The sequence below is a fragment of the Salvelinus fontinalis genome, chromosome 28 (assembly GCF_029448725.1).
Source record: "Salvelinus fontinalis isolate EN_2023a chromosome 28, ASM2944872v1, whole genome shotgun sequence".
In the NCBI taxonomy this organism is placed as follows: domain Eukaryota; kingdom Metazoa; phylum Chordata; class Actinopteri; order Salmoniformes; family Salmonidae; genus Salvelinus; species Salvelinus fontinalis.
Genome location: NC_074692.1, coordinates 3436510 through 3462109, shown reverse-complemented (window position 1 = coordinate 3462109; position 25600 = coordinate 3436510). Strand labels below are relative to the sequence as shown.

General features: G+C 43.6%; 1 protein-coding gene across 3 annotated transcripts; it reads right to left on the bottom strand.

Annotated features, from left to right (window-relative positions):
- Window positions 1-14812: 14812 nt before the first annotated feature.
- On the bottom strand, window positions 14813-23941 carry LOC129825959 (tetraspanin-36-like). Of its 3 annotated transcripts, XM_055886138.1 has the most exons (8): window positions 23779-23941; window positions 21571-21762; window positions 21085-21159; window positions 20847-20942; window positions 19591-19755; window positions 17571-17654; window positions 17363-17447; window positions 14813-17285 (listed from the first exon to the last, which is right to left on the bottom strand). In XM_055886138.1, exons 1-7 carry the CDS (start codon window positions 23836-23838, stop codon window positions 17406-17408), a joined length of 714 nt encoding a protein of 237 aa, XP_055742113.1. In that variant the 5' UTR covers window positions 23839-23941; the 3' UTR covers window positions 14813-17285; window positions 17363-17405. The 3 variants fall into 3 exon arrangements, with proteins under 3 accessions (XP_055742113.1, XP_055742111.1, XP_055742112.1); XM_055886136.1 differs by lacking the exon at window positions 17363-17447 and having other exon boundaries at window positions 23779-23938; XM_055886137.1 differs by lacking the exon at window positions 17363-17447 and having other exon boundaries at window positions 19606-19755; window positions 23779-23936.
- Between the last annotated feature and the right edge of the window lie 1659 nt (window positions 23942-25600).

Genomic DNA, 25600 nt, shown 5'->3' with positions numbered 1-25600 from the left:
AGTTCTTCATATGCAAGTTCATGTATTGATCTTCATGTACGAACGAGTGCATGAGTGTCTCTTCGTGTACATGTGCATGATTGATCTTTATGTAAAAACGTGTGCACGGTATAAGTGTGTTCTTGAGCTGAAAGGAAAGGGGAAAACAAAGGTTAAGACTGGAACTGTCATGCCTGCTCCCGCTCTCCCTTCCTGGCGCTCAAGGGCGCCAGGCTACTCAGCATTACGCACTCCTGCCTCCATCATTACGCACACCTGCCTCCCTAGTCACGTGGATCAGCGACTCAATCACCTGTGTTGTTACCTCCACTATATCTGTCTGTTCCCCAGCTCTGTTCCCCGCTTCAACATTATTGTCGTCATGTCGTTTTGTTCCCCCTTGTTCTGACGCTGTTCCTGTCTTGTTCAACTCCCTGTACCTGCTTCTCATCTACAGTGTCAGTTGTTACAGAATGCTGAAGCCACCGAATTAAGCATCGGGGAGTGCTGGCTTTTCGGTTGGTGGTGATGTCGGATCCGGAGGCTGCCGCCGATGGAATCGGGGGTGCCTTAGCCGTTTCGCCAGACTCCCACGCCCCGGACGGTTCGCCAGGCTCCTACGCACCGGCCGGTTTGTCCATCGCCCACACCTCAGCCGGTCCGTCAAGCTCGCCCTGGTGGGACACCGGGTGGCGCCCCTGGGGGGGGGTGTACTGTCCCGACTGATCCCCCACTCTTGCTCCCTGGCGCTCGAGGGTGCCAAGCTACCCAGCATTACGTACTCCTGCCACCATCATTACGCACACCTGCTTCGCTCGTCACACGCATCAGCGATTCATTGGACTCAATCACCTGTGTTGTTACCTCCCCTATATCTGTCTGTTCCCCAGCTCTGTTCCCCGCTTCAGCATTATTGTCGTCATGTCATTTTGTTCCCCCTGTTCTGATGCTGTTCCTGTCGTGTTCCATGTCCGTTCATTAAATGTTCAACTCCCCGTACCTGCTTCTCATCTCTAGTGTCGGTTCTTACAGGAACAGACAAACTGGTGTGTCGTGTAGTTGTTCAGTGTCTTAAAGTCTTTCAGTCAAGTCTAGTAAGTGTTCTTTGGTAACAGGATGGTTGCTTCTTCTGGCATGAACTTCCTGTTCCATCTTTCATTCTCTCTTATTCTAAGACTTTCCTTGTTTTTGCTTTGGGTTTGACTTGTATGTGGAGCTGTCTCTTCTGACATTCACATTCCTGCTTCTCTTTAGCAATTGAACTCCTTTGTCCTGGTTTGTTCAGAGTCATTTTTCCATTCCTTAACCAGCTTAGGTGGGTTATTTTTGTTTTTCGTGGATGTCTGTGTGAAATGAGGTGAAATTGAGTTTGACTGAAGGTCTAGGTCGTTCCTTCTCCTGTGAGGAAGACTAGACCAATGCTCTGAGCTTTGGGTTTCAGTAAAACAGCGTCTGTCAGACTTCTGTTACATTGACTCCATTGCTTGACATCAGAAGTTTCTTTGCTGGTACCAACACTGCTTGCCCACATCTTTTTAATGCACCCTTGAACTCCCAGGGCACTGTCAGCTGGAGGGTGTTCTTTGCCCAAGGATACATCATTGGTTCCTTCTGTCTCAGTAATGGAGGCCAATACAGTTTGGCTGTTACATCCTATGTTCACTAGGGACATTTCTGTCCTTACCACGTCTTCCATTCTGCAGAGTGTTAGGCCAGTGTAAATGGTGCTGCTGAACGGTTTCTCCCTGTCAGAGCTTCCTGCATGATGAAAAGTGTGTGTGAACAACTGTGTTTACGTTTGAGGTTTTAACCCTTTGAGTGTGTGTGACTGTCACCGGCCCTTTTTGCCGTTCCATTGCCAACTTTTCTTTCCTTCCTTACAATTCGGCTTGCTCCTTTTCCAATGCGTGTTTTAGCTTCAGCTTACATTTGAGATATAAACTCAGCAAAAAAGAAACATCCTCTCAGTCAACTGCGTTTTTTCCCCAGCAAACTTAACGTGTAAATATTTGTATGAACATAAGATTCAACAACTGAGACAAACTGAACAAGTACCACAGACATGTGACTAACAGAAATTCATGTGTGCACAAGGGAGGGGAGTGGGGTCAACATCAAAAGTAACAGTCAATGCAGCTGGTGGCCACACCAGATGCTAAGTACTGCAGTACATCTCCTCCTCATGGACTGCACCAGATTTGCCAGTTCTTGCTGTGAGATGTTACCCCACTCGTCCACCAAGGCACCTGCAAATATCTGGGGGGAATGGCCCACCCTCCGATCCAACAGTTCCCAAACGTGCTCAATGAGATTGAGATCCAGGCTCTTCGCTGGCCATGGCAGAACACTGACATTCCTGTCTTGCAGGAAATCACACACAGAATGAGCGGTATGGCTGGTGGCATTGTCATGCTGGAGGGTCATGTCAGGATGAGCCTGCAGGAAGGGTACCACACGAGGGAGGAGGATGTCTTCCCTGTAACGCACAGCGTTGAGATTTCCTGCAATGACAACAAGCTCAGTTCGATGATGCTGTGACACACCGCCCCAGACCATGATGGACCCTCCACCTCCAAATCGATCCCGCTCCAGAGTACAGGCCTCGGTGTAACGCTCATTCTTTCGACGGTAAACGCAAATCCGACCATCACCCCTGGTGAGACAAAACCGCAACTCGTCAGTCAAGAGCACTTTTTGCCAGTCCTGTCTGGTCCAGCGACGGTGGGTTTGTGCCCATAGGCGACGTTGTTGCCGGTGATGTCTGGTGAGGACCTGCCTTACAACAGACCTACAAGCCCTCAGTCCAGCCTCTCTCAGCCTATTGCGGACAGTCTGAGCACTGATGGAGGGATTGTGCGTTCCTGGTGTAACTCGGGCAGTTGTTGTTGCCATCCTGTACCTGTTCCACAGGTGTGATGTTCGGATGTACCGATCCTATGCAGGTGTTGTTACACGTGGTCTGCCACTACGAGGATGATCAGCTGTCCGTCCTGCCTCCCTGTAGCGCTGTCTTAGGCGTCTCACAGTATGAACATCGCAATTTATTGCCCTGGCCACATCTGCAGTAATCATGCCTCCTTACAGCATGCCTACGGCACGTTTTCAAACCACGGTAATCAAACACGGTTTTAATGATTATTAAAATTTGAAACAGTAATACTAACAGTCGGGAATTTTACAGTGGTTTATCCCTACCCGACATTTTTTAATCTACTTTCCACGGCTTTCAAACCACAATCTACCCCACAATGAAAGTTCTAATATGCAAAGCATTCAACCATGAAACAAATCTTCACAGCAATTCCATAAAGTAAAAAAATGCAATACATTAAAATATTGCTCACGAAGCCACTCTTCCAAAGTCACACAGTTCCAATAGCCTATAGCAGGGGTATTCAACTCTTACCCAACGAGGTCCGGAGCCTGCTGGTTATCTGTTCTACCTGATAATTATTTGTACCCACCTGTTGTCCCAGGTCTAAATCAGTTTCTGATTAGAGGGCAACAATGAAAACAAGCAGTGGAACTGGCTTCGAGGTCCAGAGTTGAGTTTGAAGGCCCTATAGCATTCAGTGGTGTAAAGTACTTAAGTAAAAATACTTTAAAGTACTACTTAAGTCAATTTTGGGAGGTATCTGTACTATACTGAACAGAAATATGAACGCAATATTCAACAATTTAAAAGATTTTACTGTTACAGTTTATATAACGAAATCAGTCAATTGAAATAAAATCATTAGGCCCTAATCTATCGATTTCACAAGACTGGGAATAATGGCCACAGATTTCTTTTAAAGAGGCATGGATCAGAAAACCTGTCAGTATCTGGTGTGACCACCATTTCTCATGCAGCACGACAGAGCTTCTTCGCATAGAGTTGATCAGGCTGTTGATTGTGGCCTGTGGAATGTTGTCCCACTCCGCACACTCCAAGAAGTTGCTAGATATTGGCGGGAATTGGAACAACGCTGTCGTACACATCGATCCAGAGCATCCCAAACATACTCAATGGGTGACATGTCTGGTGACATGCAGGCCAAGGAAGAAAAGGGACATTTTCAGCTTCTAGGAATTGTGTACAGATCCTTCCAACATGGGGCCATGCATTATCATGCTGACACATGAGCTAATGGGGGCAGATGACTGTCATGACAATGGGCCTCAGGATCTCATCACGGTATCTCTGTGTATTCAAATTGCCATCGATATAAATGCAATTGTGTTCGTTGCTTATGTCTTCCCATACCATAATCACACCACCACGGGGCACTGTTCACAACGATGACATCAGCCATCTGCTCACCCACACGACACCACGTCTGTGGTTGTGAGGCCAGTTGGACGTACTGCCGAATTCTCTAAAACAACGTTGGAGGCGGCTTATGGTAGAGAAATTATCAATAAATTATATTTTAAAAGCTCTGGTTGACATCCCTGCAGTCAGCATGCCAATTGCACGCTCCCTTAAAACTTTAGACATCTGTAGCATTGTGTTGTGACAAAACTGCAATTTTAGAGAAGACTATTATTGTCCCCAACACAAAGTGCACCCGTGTAATGATCAAGCTGTTTAATCAGCTTCTTGATATGCCACACCTGTCAGGTGGATGGATTATCTTGGCAAAGGAGAAATGCTCACTAACAGGAATGTAAAAGAAAAAGTGAACAAATTGACAGAAATAAGCTTGTTGTGCGTATAGAACATTTCTGGGATCTTTAATTTCAGCTCATGAAACATGGGACCAACACTTTACATGTTGCGTTTTATATTTTTGTTCAGTGTATTTATATTAGAGGTAGTTTCGCAAGCCAATGCTAACTAGCGTTAGTGCAATGACTGGAGGTCAATGGGTATCTGCTAGCATATACACATAGACTTTCAGTCATTGTGTTGACGCTAGTTAGCATTGGCTCGCAAAACTACCTTCAACTTCCTTCATTCTGGACCAATGAAGGATGACTGACAGGGGTCACTGTATTGAAGCCACCGCTCAGCCATCTTGGTACTCCTCAATTGTAAAAAAAAAAAAAAAAAAAAAAAAAAAGGGAGACCATTTAAAAGGAAAGGGGGAGAGGTAGTAGGTACAGAGCTACGGCAACCAAGTGGCATAGCCTTTGATTTAATTAAATTAATATTGTAGCCAGGGAATACACTGAATAATTAAATAATATTAACAAGAGATGTAATTGAAGTCTCGGTACTAGAGATGAATATCAAAACATCATCAGTATACAAGCTTATTTTATGATGAACATCATCAATGAGCAGACCCTGTATAGCAAGCGTTAACCTGATGGCCTCGGCCGGTCGTTTCATAGCGAGCACAAATAGGAGGGGACAAAGGACAGCTCTGTCTGGTACCTCTGTGTGTGGAGAAGATATTTGAATTTAGACCATTTGTAAGGACAGCAGCCTGAGGGTCATCATTAAAATCTTAACCCATTTTATAAAGTTGTCACCTAGACCCAATTTAGTCAGTGCAAAGAATAGTTAAGACCACTCCACAAGGTAAAATATTTTTTTTGCATCTAGGGAGAGCACAAGACCATCCACAGCACTCCGTTGGTAAGCTTGAATAACATTAAGAAGCCGCCTGACATTATTACATGAGTTACGGCCCCTAATGAAGCCAGTTTGGTGCCAATAGTGGCAAAAAGTCCTCTAGTCGTGTGGCTAGGATTTTACAAAACATTTTCTTTTAGAAAGCAAGTTCTGAAGGGCAATAGGTCCGTATAGGGAAAAAGACTGGGAATTTTCCCTTTTTGAGAATAAGTGATATGTTAGCTTCCCTCAGCTTTGAGGGAGGCGGTCATTTGAAAATGAGTGGTTAAACATATCAGGCAATGGCTCAAGGATCAGGCCATGAAACTCCTTATAAAACTCACTACAAAACCCATCTGGTCCTGGGGCCCTACCATTTTGCAGATTCTTAATTGCAAACATTATCTCTTCCTTGGTAATGGTGGCATTAGGAGAGACCTCTGTTCTTCGGAGATACTAGGGAGCTGTCACGACTTCCACCGAAGGTGGCTCCTCACCCTGTTCGGGCGGCGCTCGGCGGTCGTCGTCACCGGTCTACAAGCTGCCACCGATTATTTTTCCCTTTTCTGTTGGTTTTGTCTTTATTGTTTTCACCTGTACCTTGTTTGTGGTTAATTCGGGGCTTTTTAAGCCTTCAAGGCCCGCCTGCTTTTGTGCGGGCTTATTTTATTTTCTGTCAGTGGAGGTTTGTGTTTTGTTCCATTACGGATTGTTTGGTGTCCCGTTTTGTGGTCATTTGTGCCTGTTGTTTTTGGCTTGACCATTTTTGGAATAAATACGTCCTTTCTGGAACCTCTGCTCTCTGCGCCTGACTCCACACCCACCACTCCTAGCTAACATGACAGAAGCCCGCACCAAAAGCATGGAGTCAGCAGGAGCAGCTGCGCCCCCTCTCCCATCTATGGAAGAGCGTGTCCTCCATCACACGGCCATCCTACACCGAATCGGGACGATGATGGACCAGATGATAGAGAGAATGGACCGATGGGAGAGGAGTGGCCTCCCTACCTCGTCTCCAGCTCCTCCTCCACCTGCTCTACCTACTTCTCCCACAGCATCCGGACCCAGCGCTCTTCGGCTCGCGCCACAGAGAGAGTACGATGGATCGGCTGCCGGGTGCAAGGGATTCTTGCTCCAGCTAAAGCTGTACCTGGCTACTGTTCGCCCGACTCCTTCTGGAGAGGAGAGTGTGAGCGTCCTTGTTTCCTGTCTGACGGGCAGAGCCCTGGAGTTGGCCAACGAGGTCTGGGAGAGTCCAAACTCCGCAAGGGACCACTACCCTGAGTTCACCCGCCGGTTCCGGGCCGTGTTCGACCACCCACCAGAGGGCCGAGCAGCGGGTGAACGACAGGGCCCTGATGGACCACTACCGGTGTAGCCTCCGGGAGGACGTCCGCAGAGAGCTAGCTTGTCGGGACGCCACCCTCACCCTGGGCGAGCTCATAGACATGTCGATCCGACTGGACAACCTGCTAGCTGCCCGCGGGCGTCCAGAGCGGGTCCTGTTTGTTCCACCCCCCAGCCCTCCCGCTCCAACACCCATGGAGTTAGGGGGGGCCGCATCTAGGGGAACCGGAGGAGGAGGCTCCTCCTGCACTAGTTGTGGTCGGAGAGGGCACACTGTCGATCGGTGCTGGAGGAGCTCGTCTGGGAGTCGAGAGGGCAGGCAGAGCACCAGTCTCTTCCTTTTTGATTCTCCTGCGTTTCCAGTGGTGCTGGGGATTCCCTGGTTGGCTAGTCACAATCCTAGGATTTCATGGAAACAGGGGGCTCTAAAGGGGTGGTCAGAGGAATGTTCAGGTAGGTGTATAGGAGTTTCCATCGGTGCAACGACGGTGAAGAGTCCAGACCAGGTTTCCATTGTGCGCATTCCCTCAGAATATGCCGATTTGGCTATCGCCTTCTGTAAAAAGAGGGCGACCCAATTACCACCTCATCGAAGAGGGGATTGCGCGATAAACCTCCAGGTAAACGCAGCACTTCCCAGGAGTCACGTGTACCCACTGTCACAGGAGGAGACAGTGGCTATGGAGACATATGTCGCTGAATCTCTGGGACAGGGGTACATTCGGCCCTCCACGTCACCCGCCTCCTCGAGTTTCTTCTTTGTGAAGAAGAAGGAGGGAGGTCTGCGTCCGTGCATTGATTATAGAGGTCTAAATTCCATCACAGTGGGGTTTAGTTACCCGCTACCTCTCATCGCTACTGCGGTGGAATCATTTCACTGAGTGCGCTTTTTCACAAAACTGGATCTCTCAGGAGCGCGTATAACTTGGTGCGTATCCGGGAGGGAGATGACTGGAAGACCGCGTTTAGTACCACATCTGGCCATTATGAGTACCTCGTCATGCCGTATGGGTTGAAGAATGCTCCAGGCGTCTTTCAATCCTTCGTAGACGATATTCTCAGGGACCTGCACGGGCAGGGTGTGGTGGTGTATATCGATGATATCCTGATCTATTCCGCCACACGTGCCACGCATGTGTCTCTGGTGCGCAAGGTACTTGGGCGACTGCTGGAGCATGACCTGTACGTCAAGGCTGAGAAATGTGTGTTCTCCAAACAAGCCGTTTCCTTCCTGGGGTATCGCATTTCCTCATCTGGGGTGGTGATGAGGTGTCCCTCATTCAGGGGCAGCACTCTCTCTCTGTCCTTCTTCATGGTCCGAATCACACAGGGGGACTTGATTAACTTCTTCTAATTATTAGTGTTTACATAGCCCCTTTAAATCTCACCCAATGTCTTCAGTCTTTCTAGTGAGAGTGATCAGGCCTCACCAGGAAGTCAGAACAGAGGTCAGAGGTCAGTCAACCCTATTAAGTGAGTGTTTGTTTGCCTGTACCTCAGACATTATTTAAAGACATTTCAAGTATTTTGTGTATCAGGTTTACATTGGGTTGTTCAGTACATTTTTTCTAATAAAGAGAATTTACATGTGTGCACCCAAAACTCTGAAAATAGAAACTTCAGAAAATGTAATTTGTGTTCAGTATTCTAAAACCAAAATAAAAAGAACCCACACAATAAATCAAACAGAGTATCAACCACTAACAAATATTCATTAACAGGAGGGTGCTGGCATGTGTAAAAACAAACAAAATGGACAGGCCTTACTTAATTTGGGAGCTTCCTTAACAGCTGGATCCGGGTACTTTTAACTGCTCTCCCAAGGCACTTGTCTTAGGAAGCCTTTCAAAGGGAGAGATACTAAATCATTGATAAATAATTAAAATCTCCTCCAACCACAGCATTATCTGAGTTCAATTCTGAGAAGTCTAGAGATACCTTAGTGAGGAAATCAGGGGGGTGGACAGGGAGGAAATAAATATTCATTATGTAAACGTTTTGCCCTTGTAAAGTAGCTTTAATTATAACAAAATGACCAAATGAATCTTTCACACATTTCAACACCTTAAGTGGTAGGTTATTTTTCACAAGATTTTCCACACCTCTACTTCTGGATGTAAATGTTGAGGAAAACACTTTTCCAAACCCCCCTTGTTGCAATTTCAGATGCTCCTTGTCATCCAAATGAGTTTCTTTCAACAGAGCAATATCAATTTATATATCATCTGTTTTCCTTTTAATGGGATTATGACTCCCTCTAATGTTCCATGTACTTGTATGCACATAAACACAGTCACTTACCTGCCATTGCACTTCAACCAACCACTATGCAGACTGAAGATAGGGCGGTACCTTTCCCAATGTGTTGAACTCTCCCCATTCTCACTGAACATAAACAAACTATAATACACTCAAAAAATAAACATGTAAAGTTCCACTAGCTAGCTAACATGCAGGGGATTTCAACTCTCCAATGTAGACTCTTAAGTTTACATAACCACTATAAAGCCTCATCACGTATACATATGAAAATGAAAATGAATAAAATAACATTGAGGCTCTTCCAACTAAGACCAAGCCTGGGCACCAAATACACATTCACACAGATCTCAGTCTGAGCTATGGTGGCAGTTACTGAAAAAATATAAAAATACAAATGTTACTGGACAAGAGCACTAGAGAACTCACATCACTGCTTTGTGACCAGATTTGAATAAAGTTATCTAATGTTGCAAAAGCGTAGCGTAAACGTATTTACCTGAGAGAGCCAATAAACGCAGCAGCCTCTTCAGGTGTGTAAAGCTTCTTAGGCGTTCCGTTAACAATAATCTTCAATGTGGCTGGGTACAGCAGTGCGAGGTCCATCTTCATTCTCTTCAGTCGAGCCGTCACCGTATCAAACGCCTTGCATCTTCGTACTCTGTGGAGTAGTCATTGAAGAATAAGACCCTTGAACCTTGGCGCTGAATACCGCCAGATCCGGCCGAGTCCGTGATGCACTGCTTCTCGGTGAAGTTGTGGAACTTAATAACCACTGGTCGTGGGCACTTGTTGGGACCGGGTAATGATGTTTGAGAGCAATGGGCTCTATCCAGCTTCACACATCCAGCCTTAGTATCCATCTGTAGGTAGCCAGGAATCCATTCCTCTAAGAATTTTACTGAGCGTGTCCCTTCAGTATTTTCCGGGAGACCCACCACACGGATATTGCATCTGCGTCCTCGATTATCCAAGTCATCATGAGCTCAGGCATTTCGCACACCTGTTTCTCAAGTATCTTTATCTTAGTGTCCATTGATGTAGTTGAAGTTTCCACAGTTCTTCCTTCCGCCTCATCAACACGCTTGACAACCTTCTGTAGTTCAGCTGAATGGCCTGCTATTGCTTCCAAGACCGTCCCTATCTTGACATCAATCACTTTAGTAATGTTGTCAGTCATCTTTTGGATCACCAGATCCATTGTGCATGGATCCGCAATGGTGTAAGCTTCGCTAACGTTGGTTAGCTCATCCTGCACATCTACAGGGGTTGCGGTTTTGGTCGAGTTCTTAGTAGTTCTGCTGGGCACGTTGTCGGAAACTCCGGAGAAATAGCCATCAAGACTCATTATAAGGTAACTTATTTCACAAATTCGACCACTTTTTCAAGCCAAGAAATGTATGTGTAAAGAGAAATGAACGAATGCCACGAGAGCTGGCTGAAACACAGTGTTTACTCTACGGTGCCATTTTGTCCCTCGGAGTCTTTTTTAACATCAGGAATATTTCACTTTCTCTATTCATAGGAGTAACAACATGAGTTTGTGGAGGAAGCAGAAATAATGGTATAAGACGTGAGTTATTTAAATGTATGCATCACTCAGCTGTGCTTCACAAGTAATACAACGGATCTAATACAGGTGTGATCATATAGCCTTCCTTTTAATAAAAATAAAAAAAAGGAAAAAAATGGCCCGAACAACAATGCATTGGCAGGGAATTTGCTGTCTGAAGTCTTTGACAATTGTTTGGGCCTTCCCCTGACACCGCTGAGTACAGAGGTCCTGGCTGGTAGGGAGCTCGGCCTCAGCGATGTACTGGTCCGTACTTACCACCCTCTGTAGCGCCTTGCATTCGGATGCCTTACAGTTGCCGTACCAAGCCGTGATGCAGCCAGTAAAGATGCTCTCAATGGTGAAGTTGTAGAACGTTTTGAAGATCTGAGGGCCCATGTCAAATATTTTCAGCCTTCTGAGGGGGAAGAGACGCTGTCTTCACAACTGTGTGAGTGTGTGTGGACCATGTTAATTCCTCAGTGATGTGTACACCGAGGAACTTGAAGTTCTCGACCCGCTCCACTTCAGCCCCATAGATGTGAACGGGGGCATGCTCGCCCCTCCGTTTCCTGTATTCCATGATCAACTCCATTGACTTTCTGAGCCTGTAGTCAATTAACAGAATTCTTACATTCCTTTTGTCCAGGTGGGTGAGGGCAGTGGGGAGTGCAATAGAGATGGCATCATCTGTGGATCTGTTGGCGCGGTATGCAAATTGGAGGTGGTCCAGGGTGTCTGGGATGATGGTGTTGATGTGAGCCATGACCAGCCTTTCAAAGCATTTCATGGCTATAGATGTCAGTGCTATGGGCAATAGTCATTTAGGTAGGTTACCTTGGCGTTTTTGGTCATGGATACTACCCCCATTTAGACAGGTCCACTGGGCTGAAGATGGACCAGCCTATCTGGCATTTGCCAGAACTGCCCAATTGCCAGTCCGTCTCTGATTGTAATTGATGAGCTTTTCATTAATATCAGCTGATCAGCTCTGTTCAGCTCTGCTAGAACTTATGTTGCATTAAATTCTAATATTGGGGGTGATACTGCTTTCATTCCCAATTAAAATGTATGGACTGTTATAAATGTTGTATCGTTCATGAATTGTTTTGTTTATAGTGAACTGTTTACCAATGATACAACATAATGCCTTTATACTGCAAAACGTCATTTTTATGCATTGCTTAAAGTACTTAAAGTACGTCCCAGTAGTGACGTGTAGAGCTGTATCGAGATATTTTGGGGGATTTAGAAATATTATTTTGAATACTCGAAAGTGAACCAAAGTAGTTAATGTACAGTATAGATAAATCAAAACAAAGAAGGCTATTCAAATGAAAATGAATGTTATGTTTTGCTCAGTTGTATGTGTTGGTGTTACAGCCTTGAAAATCAATAATTACATTATTATATATAAATACAAGGACCTTAAGCATTCCCTCCAGTGGCACCGTTATCGCAGGAGGGTTCTATAGAAATACATGATTAGCTATTCACACCTACATTTGAGGATTCCATTGATCATTTTGTGTGTCTAAATCCAATGTGTCATTGGTGTTACTCGATTTAAATGACGGGAATTTACATTGTGAACAAAGTGGTTAATCATATCCCTTTAGTAAATTATCTTTAAAGGCTTTAATGACCTTAGAATTGAGCACCTGTGGCCTCCATTTAAGATAATCCTCAGTAACCTAAAAGATGTCATTGGTGTTACTACTACACAATTATTTAAAGTCATTAAGCTGCCATATAAGTTGATTTAGAATGAGAAGCCCAATTACATTATAAAAAAATAATTATATATATATATATATATATATATATATAGGAACACCAGCCCTTTCCATGACATAGACTTGACTAGGTGAATCCAGGTGAAATAATCCCTTATTGATGTCAACTGTTAAAATCCACTTTAATAATTTGTAGATGAAGGGGAAGAGACAGGTTAAAGAATGATTTTCAAGTCGAGACAATTGAGACATAGATTGAGACATGGACCCCTGCTGTTTCCACATAAAATTTGCATTGGTGCTGGAGTGCAAATGTACATGCCAGGTCATCCTCAAAAGAGGTCTCCAATACTGTGTTCATAACCATGTGGGAAGGTGGTAATTACCAGTTGTGAAATCGTAAATACCAGTTGGATGCATTCACGTGCTTTGAACCTTTTGAGAAATGCAGATTGGCTAATGGATAACAAGTTGTGTCAACCATAAACTAAAAGTACAGCTATCATGCTTGTAAACAAATGATGGTGTTTTAAAAACTTAATAGATAGCTTTTAATAAATTATGTTTTGTGGCGAATTTGCCAATCTTGGTGTTCTCTGGCAAATGCCAAACGTCCTGCACGGTGTTGGGCTGTAAGCACAACCCCCACCTGTGGACGTCGGGCCCTCATACCACCCTCATGGAGTCTGTTTCTGACCGTTTGAGCAGACACATGCACATTTGTGGCCTGCTGGAGGTTATTTTGCACCTCCTTGCACCTTTTGCACCTCCTTGCACAAAGGCGGAGGTAGTGGTCCTGCTGCTGGGTTGTTGCCCTCCTACGGCCTCCTCCACGTCTCCTGATGTACTGGCCTGTCTCCTGGTAGCGCCTGCATGCTCTGGACACTACGCTGACAGACACAGCAAACCTTTTTGCCACAGTTCGCATTGATGTGCCATCCTGGATGAATTGCACTACCTGAGCCACTTGTGTGGGTTATAGACTCCGTCTCATGCTACCACTAGAGTGAGAGCACCGCCAGCATTCAAAAGTGACCAAAACATCAGCCAGGAAGCATAGGAACTGAGAAGTGGTCTGTGGTCACCACCTGCAGAATCACTCCTGTTTTGGGGGGTGTCTTGCTAATTGCCTATAATTTCCACCTTTTGTCTATTCCATTTGCACAACAGCATGTGAAATTTATTGTCAATCAGTGTTGCTTCCTAAGTGGACAGTTTGATTTCACAGAAGTGTGATTGACTTGGAGTTACATTGTGTTGTTTAAGTGTTCCCTTTATTTTTTTGAGCAGTGTAGTTAGTCTAACTGTCTATCCTGCCCTCTAGCCATCATTCAGTGGCAATAGTGGTAAGTGGATCGTTTGTCCAGATTTGCAATAGTCTAACTAGCAATCATACCCCACATAAAAGCACTCAACGCTGCATCAATTTTCAGAACAAATAGGAATAGCTGATGGCAGCGGGGAGGCCAGCTCCATCATTGTACATGAAAGAACTCCCCTACTGATCTTGTTTGGGGACAATACAATTATCCTACCTAGACTAGCCAACAACACTAGAATGCAATGAATAATTGCATTATTGTTTTCAGGTGAGTACAAAATTCTACTTTAAGCTGCAGTGAATTTGTCATTTGAATAACGGTGCAAAAGGCCCTGAGACTTGAATGTTTCATAAGCTTAACGTGGCTATTCCTCGCTCACCTAGAACCTAAAGATTCATTATAGTCAAAATATTTGTCATTTAACTTTTCAAATGTATTACCTTTTATATGTGGCATAAACACAACCAGTCACAATGCTTGAATCTGATTAGGCTGCTTCGAAAGTCTCCTGTAGGAAAATATAATTCCAGCATCCTCAACATTAACCAGGTTTTCATCCAACCTTTTTATGCAAGTAAAATACATGTTGGATAAAAAATGTAGACAAAATAAAATTCGCTGAACAAGGTGGGATCTGCTTGTGTGTGTAAAATGTATTATGCGAGAAATGGCGGTAGAAACTCTTATGCGCAAATACTGATATAATAACCATCATATTGAAGTAAACTTGTAGTCACATGATAATATGTTGTGTGGTCTCCCAGTACAACTCAGGAAAGCATGGAGTTTATGAGGCTACAGCTTAAATAAATGATGAACTTCACAGGGTGGTGAAAGTGCAAGGTGATGAGTTTGATGCTCCTTTCCAATAAATATCAAAGGTCTTTCTCTGGTGACAATATGATGATCGATGCTTGACTGCCATTTGACAAATAACAATTCTCACACTTTCGTCCATAATAATCATGTAGGCTATACCCTGAATGTACCTGCGATACCAGAGTAGACACATTCACTATACCTATGCAAATTGTGACAAAACAAGGCCTAGAGTTAAAAATGCAATGGAAACCCATTTAACTTGTAGTTTTTTATTTACATTTACATTTAAGTCATTTAGCAGACGCTCTTATCCAGAGCGACTTACAAATTGGTACATGGGAATTTAAACAAAACATTTATTTTTTATGTGCACTACGTATTTACGCAAAGACTTATCGGCAACAAGTCAATTAGATAGAAAAACAACTCTGATGGGAAAATGCGCATATTGTTTTGATGCAGATTTTAGAATATTCCCATGAAAATCTTTCCCCAATTGGAAGGAATTGACACCCTAGACTCTGGCAAGTGCACTAGTCCAGTGGCAAACAACCTTGTAAGAATTGTACTTAAACCTCCCCCCCCCTTCATACTCATCTGGAGGTCAAGCATTTTAAGCAAGCTGGCTATCTGTGATTATTCTTTTGGGGGGGGGGATTAATTCTACTTGGTCTGGACCACAGAATTAGCACAGACTCTGCCCCCAGTTACCACATTTTTCATTTGTTAGAGATGTCCACCAGCATAATACCACTCTAATATTCATTGTTTGAAATATAAAAGTCTATCTGGTAAGATCACATTTTTCTATACCGGCGTTAGAGTGGAACAAACTACCACAGCAACTCAAAGCCATACCAACCATAAACACTTCTAAAGAAATTATGTCAAAAGCTGGCTAGTGTGTGAAAAGTATAACCTTTTGCCTGCATCTATGTAAGTGTATATGTAGTTATGTAAAAATAGGGACCACATTGGAAATAAGTCCCTGACTTTATTGTGCAACCCGGGTCAATTTTTTTACTGCCAAATAAAATCAATTAATCCAAAATATGCAACAGCCAATTGATGAATGGAAAGAGACATGTTACAAAACGCCAAAATGTTTAATGACATTCTGAGAGGATCAAAAACTTGGCTTGACACTCCATAGGCCTACAAGGTAGGGAGGGATTTGTTTTCTGTTTGTCGAGATCGACAGTATTTATTGTGGTGTTGAAAATGCAAACCATGATACTGAACCGCCTGAAGTCGGAACGCTTTGTTTACTGGTTGCGCGGTGCATTGGCACAGAAACCTGTCAGTGGGAAATTCATCCCATATATTTTATATAATGAGAAATATGGCAACAAAACATTAAAAAAATCTGATTCCTCTTGTTGATCGTTGTCTGCAGCCGACGCCGATCATAGTGTAAGCCCTAATGAAACAGGCAGGGAGCTAGTCCGTGGCGGTCGACAAACACTCAACCTTCAAGGCCCGTAGCCCTGTGTGGCATCGACAGTGCCACAAAAGCATGCTGAAGTGACAAAGTCAATATCCACGCATATAAACACAGGGTCACTACAGTTATTTGTGGTCATAAACATTATTTTGAGTTAACTCTATGAGTGGGGAGAGTGTGCAATGTTTTTTTTACAGTACAAGAGGAAGGTCATTTGAAAATATTTTTTTACTTTGGGGAGGGGGGTGCATTTTCTTTATTTCAAACTGTCCCTTAGTTTTATCAAATCATTTCCCCAAATAATCTTGACAGTCCTTTCGTAACGTAATACTGTATATCCTAGACAATCCAGTCTTGATTAAACAGAGCCTACTACCCTGATATGTTGAAGTCTAAAAAAGTCCTTGGCCATTTCAACATAACATTTCAATCCTTAAAAAAAAGGGGCAATCTGGGAGTGGCACATGCCTTTTTTTGGTCAATAAATTAATGATATATAGCAATTGATTATTGAAAAATATTACTTAAAAGCCTCATGATTTTAGTTAAACTGTCTTACCCCATCAGAACCCAAAATATAAGCCTTTTTACTCCATTGTTTGTAAACAATGTAATTGTGAAAAAAAACACTGTACCACTTTGAAAAAAAGGAAAACATACATTTTGATCTAATATATGGTAAGTCTCTGTATCCATAGATCCCGTCTATGAATTTGAGAATGGTTACATTTCTCCAGCACCATCCATCAGCTGTTTACCAAAATAATTGCAGGGTTAGCCACTTTGTTATCGTTTGAGTCCCAGATTGCCTCTTTAAAATAGAGTGTACCCCATATACTGATATGTCACTGAGCAAACCCTTTCTTATTTTCTTCAGTATGCACAGCAGGAAATAACAAAACCAACTTCCATTGTTTAAAAGTTTGAGTGGTAATTCCTATTTGCAACTATCTTTAAAAAAAACATGGCATCTTGTGGTTTCCAACGCTTCAAATGTCGACAGTGGTTTGCCCAACGTTCGGTGGGCTGACAACTACCCAGGAAAGCCGAATGAAAACTGTAAGAATGTTCCTGAAAGGATGCTAAAATCTTGGAGTGGGGAACATAAGTCCTAAGGCTCTATAGTCTCAGTGCTGGAGAAAGGGGAGAGGAGTCAGGAGATAGCGCAAGACAAGCCTCAGAACTATCCTTCGAGCCAACAGGATCAGGCATCCAGGGACTGGTAGCCACGTCGCCTGCCAACTTTACATGTGATCACGCACACACTGAGCGTCCCGAAAATCTGAAAGGACAAAGAAATGCTGTAAAATTCAGTACAGAGTAAATTGTCTGGCACCAAAGATTAAAGTAGGTCCATACATCTCAGAAAAGTCCCACTATCCCCATTCTGGCCACAAGACTTTCACAGCCCAAGAACTTTGGGGTGGAAGCGGGGGGGTTGTGCCTGGCCTCAGAGGTGGAAACACAAAAGCATGCAGTTTTAGGCCAAACACCGGTGCAAAGTCTGATATTGGAAATGCGACATAATAAATGAAATGTTAAGTCAGAGGACGGCCAGGTACAGTACCTTGAACATGGCAAATCCAAGGATGACCAGCATGGCATAACTCATCACATCCTGAAGGAGCAGTTCCAGCAAACCCTCACAACCCTAGAGTGACACACACACAATTTCAAGTCAGAGTAAGGACTAACAAATATAAATACAAAAAAATGGTAGGAATGATCACTCTCGCCGCAGCCGATGTGAGTAAGACCTTTAAACAGGTCAACATTCACAAGGCCGCAGGCCCAGATGAATTACTACACATACTTTGAGCATGCGCTGACCAGCTGGCAAGTGTCTTCACTGACATTTTCAATCTCTCCCTGTCGAAGTCTGTAATACCAACATGTTCCAAGCAGACCACCCTAGTCCGTGTGCCCAAGAACAGTAAGGTAACCTGACTAAATGACAATCGACTCGTAGCACACACGAGGTGCTTTGAAAGGCTGGTCATGGCTCACATCAACACCATTATCCCAGGAACCCTAGACCCACTCCAATTTGCATAACACCCTAACAGATCCAGATGATGCAATCTCTATTTCACTCCACACTGCCCTTTCCCACCTGGACAAAAGGAACACCAATGTGAGAATGATATTCATTGACTACAGCTCAGCGTTCAATACCCTAGTGCCCTCAAAGCTCATCACTAAGCTAAGGACCCTGGGACTAAACACCTCCCTCTGCAACTGGATCCTGGACTTCCTGACGGGCCGCCCCCAGGTGGTAAAGGGAGGTAACAACACATCCGCCACACTGATCCTCAACACGGGGGCCCCTCAGGGGTGCGTGCTCAGTCCCCTCCTGTACTCCCTGTTCACTCATGACTGCAAGGCCAGGCACAATTCCAACACCATCATTAAGTTTGCCAATGACACAAGTGGTAGGCCTGATCACCAACAACGACGAGACAGCATATAGAGAGGAGGTCAGAGACCTGGCCGTGTGGTGCCAGGACAACAACCTCTCCCTCAATGTGATCAAGACTAAGGAAATTATTGTGGATCACAGGAAAAGGAGGACTGAGCACGTCCCCATCCTCGTGGACGGGGCTGTAGTGGAGCAGGTTGAGAGCTTCAAGTTCCTTGGTGTCCACATCACCAACAAACGAACATGGTCCAAGCACACCAAGACAGTCGTGAAGAGGGCACGACAAAACCTATTCCCTCTCAGGAGACTTGGCATGGTTTCTCAGATCCTCAAAAGGTTCTACAGCTGCTCCATCGAAAGCATCCTGACCGGTTGCGTCACCACCTGGTATGGCAACTGCTCGGCCTCCGACCGCAAGGCACTACAGAGAGTAGTGCGTATGGCCCAGTACATCACTGGGGCCAAGCTTTCTGCCATCCAGGACCTCTATACCAGGCGGTGTCAGAGGAAGGCCCAAAAAATGGTTGAATACTCCAGCCACCCTAGTCATAGACTGTTCTCTCTGCTACCGCATGGCAAGAGGTACCGGAGCACCAAGCCTAGGTCCAAGAGGCTTCCAAACAGCTTCTACCCCCAAGCCATAAGACTCCTGAACATCTAAACAAATGACTACCCAGACTATTTGCATTGCCCCCCTCTTTTACACTGCTGCTACTCTGTTATTATCTATGCATAGTCACTTTAATAACTACCTACATGTACATATTACCTCAATTACCTTGACACTGGTGCCCCCGCACATTGACTCTGTACTGGTACCCTCTGTATATAGCCGCGCTATTGTTATTTTACTGCTGCTCTTTAATTATTTGTTACTTTTATAACTTTTTTTAAAAGGTATTTTTAACTGCATTGTTGGTTAAGGGCTTGTAAGTAAGCATTTCACTTTAAGGTCTACACCTGTTGTATTCGGCGCATGTGACAAATACAATTTGATTTGATATGAATAAGACAGACTATCAAAAATGGATCAAAGGCCAGTCATGCTTTTAATTTTTGTAAAGTAAGGTTAATGGGGAGGGCAAACTGATCCTAGATCTCTGCCTAAAGGCTACGTCTCCCCAGCGAGTTTAGTTAGCTTAAGAGGTAGCATCAGTTAGACGTTTACTGAATTGATCCATACCCGGGTATTGAGCAGGTCTCGCTGGTCCAGTTTGCCTGTACACTTAGTGTTGTTCCCTTTACAACAGGAGACGGGCACAGCGTTGTTAGTTTTGCTGAACCAGGGGTTGGTGGTCCAGTTCAGGTAGGTCTGCACTCCACAGCACTGCAACTGTATACAGAGAGAGGAAGAATGCTTGGTAGTTTCATATCATAGCGACTTAATGTGGTTCACGTGTAGGCTTATTTATAGGTCCTAAACCAGCTCCAAGGTGGCAAAAGCCTAGTTTCCTGTATCATGTAATCTTTGTGCAAGCCAATTATTTATACAGTATATACACACACACACACGCTAGGCACGGTTTTAAAGCCACTGAACTTCCATTTTAGTGCTCCTCCACCATTGTAAAAAAGCTACAGAAATGCCTTTATTCATGTCTACATTCGTTTTTGCCACATTTATTCTATTACAGGCACCATTTTAAATTATATTATGAGAACTAAAAACCCAAGTATACAGTATATATAGTTTTAAAGCATTTTCCTTATTTTTAGAGAGTACTAATGTTACCGTCAACAGCAAAAATTACTTAAATGCATGTAATTCTGTCCTTGAGACATTTCATTGAAATACAGTAGAATTCAATTAATTCCTAACAGGTTGACATTTATTGTCATGAGTCTTGCCCTGGATGCAGAACAGAGCCGTTTCCACTAGATGGGCCAGCTGCAAAGTCAAAATTGTATATATCGTAAAAATGCACTTTTTGATCTTAATTTAAGTTAAGACATTAATTAGGGTTAGCAGTGTGGTTAAGTTTAGGGTTAAAATCAGATTTTATGACTGTGGCTCTGCCAGCTAGTGACCATTCTGCAGAGCTGCCTCCAGTACATGAGTCATCTCAATAAATGCCAACCTGCTTATACCTATGGGGACTGCCCTTTCTGAGGAGTACCAACACGGTTGACCGGTGTCTTCAAAACCCTCTCATTAGCCAATACATAGATAGCATCAGCAATCTAGTGTATACATTATTGGTGCCAACCAGTGCTTGCTAGCGCCAGAGAGGTTTAAAAATCGAGACTGAACATGCGATTTCTTCTTGTAAAACGCCCGCAACATAGACCCAGAACACCATCAACGGGAGAGTGGCAAATTTCTCCACGAGGTCGGCCTATTTACAGGGAGTAGTCGCACATTGAGAATCTCGGGTTTCAATCCTAGTAAGCCCCCTGCTCGTTCAGAGATGGCATGATACTGACCTGAGACTGCAAGTAATCCACAGCCTGGGTGTCAGAGTTCTCACCATCATACTTCATGAACGTGTCACTCATTGACCGCTCCAAGTCCCCTTTGATCTGTAAAGGTATATAAAACTAAATCTATGTCTATTCAAATATTGCACTGATACTCTACTACACATGTAATACACCTACACAAATTGAACACGTAGTGTATTCGTCTATTGTAACCTGTAAGACAAATGTGGAATTCACTCACCCTTCTTTGGTAGATGAACCCATACACTAGAGCAGCGACCTCTGCTGCAAAGATGGCCAGGATAACCAGCAGGAACTGGAAGGAGAGGGAGAGACAATAAAATCAGCAAGGAGAAACGAGAACAAGGGGCGCAGCAGCAGGACTTAAAACACAAAGATCCTCAGAGCGTACAATGTATCAGGGTTGGGGTCAACTCTATTTCAATTCCAAAAGTAAACACAATTACAATTTCAAAAAAATGAATTGAAAAGCATCGAAGAGACTTGGAATTACAGTGTACGTCCTGAGTTAACCGCAATTGTAATAGAATTGACCCCAACTCTGCAGTGCATGCCTCCCAAATGGCACCCTATTCCATATGTAGGACATAGGGTGCCATTTGGAACACACACACACACGTGTTATTACAAAAGACCTGGCTGGCTGCACCACCAGTCTCTCCTTTCACCATCACCCACCACCAAGGCGTCTGAGGCTTATACTCACAAAGCTAAGGCCCACTTTGGATTCTCTCAGGGTGGCGTAGCAGCCCACAGTCCCGATGATGAGCATCACCACTCCCACGGGTATGATGATGCCTGCCGGGATGAACGTGTACTTATCCTGCAGGAAGTTGTCAAAGTGGCTGTAGCTCTTGATCATATAAGAGCCTACATAGACAAGGGCACCCCCCGCAGCCTAGAGTGAAGAACACAACAACATGAGTACTTTATACCGCTAATCAAGGCCGTGTTGCACACTCCCCATCATGGATTTAAAAGCATAGGATTGGTGTAAGCATTGGCGGATGGGAGCTTCCACCATTGTTAAATCCATTTCACAAAGTATGAAAGTGCACTCTTCAGGGGACGGGTGGAAAATTGGGACGCAGCATGGGTGAGGCCAACTCTGCAGCAGTACAGCTGCAGTACTGTCCTGCGAAACGCAGTGTATATAGTCAACTCTCAAGTCATATAGAAGTCATCTCTCTAAAATCATTGAATACCTGGTTAATGCACAAGGTATCTAAAGAGATAGATTTGTCAAAAACAAAGGTTTCAGAATGCCCTTGGTGACTGCCTTGAGCAGTTCTCTTTACCTTTCTCTCAAACCCACTGGAGGTTTATTCAGAGTTTAAATGAATATTTCATCCACATCACATATTGGTTTCCTTACCCTGTAAGCAGTCTCAGGACAAGGTAAGACAGGAATCCAGGCTTTGGTTTTGTTCACCTGACTACTGTCTCCAAATTGTTGTAGTGATCAGGTGGTGAGCTGCTCATTGCCTAATACTCCTTTAGATTCAAAGCTCCAGGGCACATGACCCGTTTTCTCTCCCAATGAGTCCTCAGTCCTGAGATCCCCCACCAGCCCACCCCGAGTAGAATGCACACACTCCACCACCCCCTCCTAATCCTTCCAGGAACATGTGCCCCAGATGAGTGAAAAAAATTCAAAAGAACCACAAACAGATTGTAGGTTTCGATTTCTTGTTTTTTTGTAAAAAAAATAAAAAATAATTGTCAACATCTAACATTCAACCAGATTACCTCCTGTACTGGCTGCATTGCTTGATTTTTGAAATGGTATAGAATTAGATTTGAACAACAGAGCGTATGTTCAGAGAGGGAGAGAAAATATCTGTGGCTTTGACCACTGATACACAAGCTGACCTGTTTATTTTCCCTGGTGAATACACACAGACAGGGTTGTTCCTCCTTATTTAAAATGTGTTTGTGAACTAGAGAGTGTTCGCCACCTAGGAATCTATGCCATGCTGCAACCTAACATCTGGCAGAAGAGAGAGAACAATTTACAGGAAAAGGCAGCTGTCATAAATTAGGAATATACAAGTTACTCAACATGGTCTGGGGGGAGGGGTTGTCCCTTGAAAAGGGGATGGACAAGGACCGGAAATCATCCCGGACATTTTTTCTAACACATAGGCCCATTTTTTTACCCTTGAGGCCCCCATACCGGCCCAGAAATGGTAATTCTGCATTAAAATAACAAAAACAATTTAGACAGGCCCACTTGGCTAAAAAGAGACCTGCCCATCTGACATTTGCCAGAACTCGCCTAGCTAGTCCGTCCCTGGATTAATCTCTAATTGACAAATGTGGTGTGGTTGGTGTCACTTATGTGCATTGTCGATCAACCTCATCTCAGAGGATTTCGTAATATTCTGTACGTAAATCAAGACACTACATTTAGTGCCTTTGGGTTGCTAGACGTTCGTACCCACCCTTCCCGCCAATCAACCAACCTACTTTCGTTTTTGCCTTATGTAACCATACCAAAGGTACCATATCATACTAATTTGGATGTCCAGGATTTACGTTTACTATATCTCGTCTATGAGACCAGGCCGTGTTGATATGCACCTGGAAGTAGGCCCACTTCAGAGACGTTTGAGATGAGTATACTGCGAATAAGGAGATGTTGAAATGTAAGCATAAATACAAACCAAGAAGAATTCCTTCCTCTAACCTGTTGGTAATGTTCAATATGTCATGCACATTATTTATCACGATTTGAAATCGATATTAGATACCGTACAGGCCATAACAATCAACAACCTACCATGTCCATTGCCCAAACAGTGGTTTCGTTTCACCAAAAACTGCTCACCATAGAGGAAGTAAGGTTGCAATTTAGAGCAGTGGAAAGAACACAGAACTCACAGGAGCAACAGAAAGTCGACCAAACACTTACCCAAAATATTAAACTTAGAAGCAAAACGACTATTTTCGATGTAATAATTCCGCAATCCATGTTGTTATGGTGGTGGGGAGCCTTTCAGCTGGTCTCTGTTCTGATTTTAAGGGGGTTCTGACTGCTTTGAGCATGAGTGGCTTGCTGACACATGATCACATGCTTGTAGAAGAGCGTACCGCGCACAGTTCATGTAGGGGTCCTAATGCCGTACCTTTACAATTGTATTGCTCCATGGCTACGTTTAGACAATTCTATTCTTTTTTTACACTAATTGGTATTTTATCACATCAGATCTTTTTCAGAGCTGATCTAAATGGTCAAAAGACAGTAATTTCAGTCAGTTGTATTTTATTTGAACTGTAGTTATTTGCATTCATTTCATTTTGATCATCTAAAATCAAACATATATTCCATGCACATGATTGTTTGGGGTCCAGATTATGGTTCTATTACATCCTTTGCAACGACTTCCCTAATAATTCTGTTTACATGGACACGTCTGATATGCAGAAAATCGCCAATCAAAAGACACGTTCTACCAAAGTGACCATGTTATTTTTGTGTAGATGATTTGATTCTGAGTTCGGACATATAAAGTTTGTATATGAAAACTATTTCTAAAATGCATACTTTCAGTTTTTCCGAACTCACCTCACTCCGCAAAAGAAGCGCGCTGCTAGTGCAAGCACATCCACAGATCAAATACACCTCTGTAACTCTGATTAAGGCGTTTACGTGTCCTAATAATTCGAAAGATTGATTTGACCTCGTAGTCCCGGGATGTTTTCAACGCAGAAGCTTTCTAGATGTGACGTCACTCCCTGCAAAGTACGCACGCGAGCGCCTTCTGGTCATGCCCGGACCAGCTCTCAGTCAATCAATCGAATGTATTTGTAAAGCCCTTTTTACATCAGCCAATGTCACAAAGTGCTATACAGAAACCCAGCCTAAAACCCCAAACAGCAAGCAATGCAGATGTAGAAGCACGGTGGATAGGAAAAACTCCCTAAAGGCAGGAACCTTGGAAGAACCCTAGAGAGGAACCAGGCTGAGGGGTGGCCAGCCCTCTTCTGGCTATGCCTGGTGGAGATTACAACAGTACATGGCCAAGATGTTCAAACGTTCATAGACGACCAGCGGGGTCAAATAATAATAATCACAGTGGTTGTAGAGGATGCAACAGGTCAGCACCTCAGGAGTAAATGTCAGTTGGCTTTTCATAGCAGAGCATTCAGAGTTAGAGACAGCAGGTGCGGTAGACAGTGAGTCGAAAACAGCAGGTCTGGGACAATGCAACACCTCTGGTGAACAGGTCAGGGTTCAAATCAAATCAAATTTTGTTACATGGACCGAATACAACCAAATACCTTACAGTGAAATGCTCACTTACAAGCCCTTAACCAGCAATGTAGTTTTAAGAAAATACATTAAAAAGTAAGAAATGAATACATTCAACTGAAACAGGTCTTCCGCATTTAACCCAACCCCTCTGAATCAGAGAAGTTCCTCCTCTGTAAATTGGCTTTCACACAGATCTTTCAGTACATTTGTTAATTTTAGATTATTATTAGGAAAGAAATCCTTACAGTTTATATCATTCAGTGGAGATAGAATGAAAAGAAAACATATGCTTAAAATAATTATGCTTCCTCTTTCAAAATATAATTCGGTAAATCATGGATGACTGTCATTTATAATGAGTTTGTGTAAATAATTTTTGGGTAGCATTTCTATGTTGACGTTTCTTACCTGGTAATCCCGAGTTTGTACAGCAAAGGAAAGATAGTGATGACGCTTATTGACATTGCGATTGGTTATT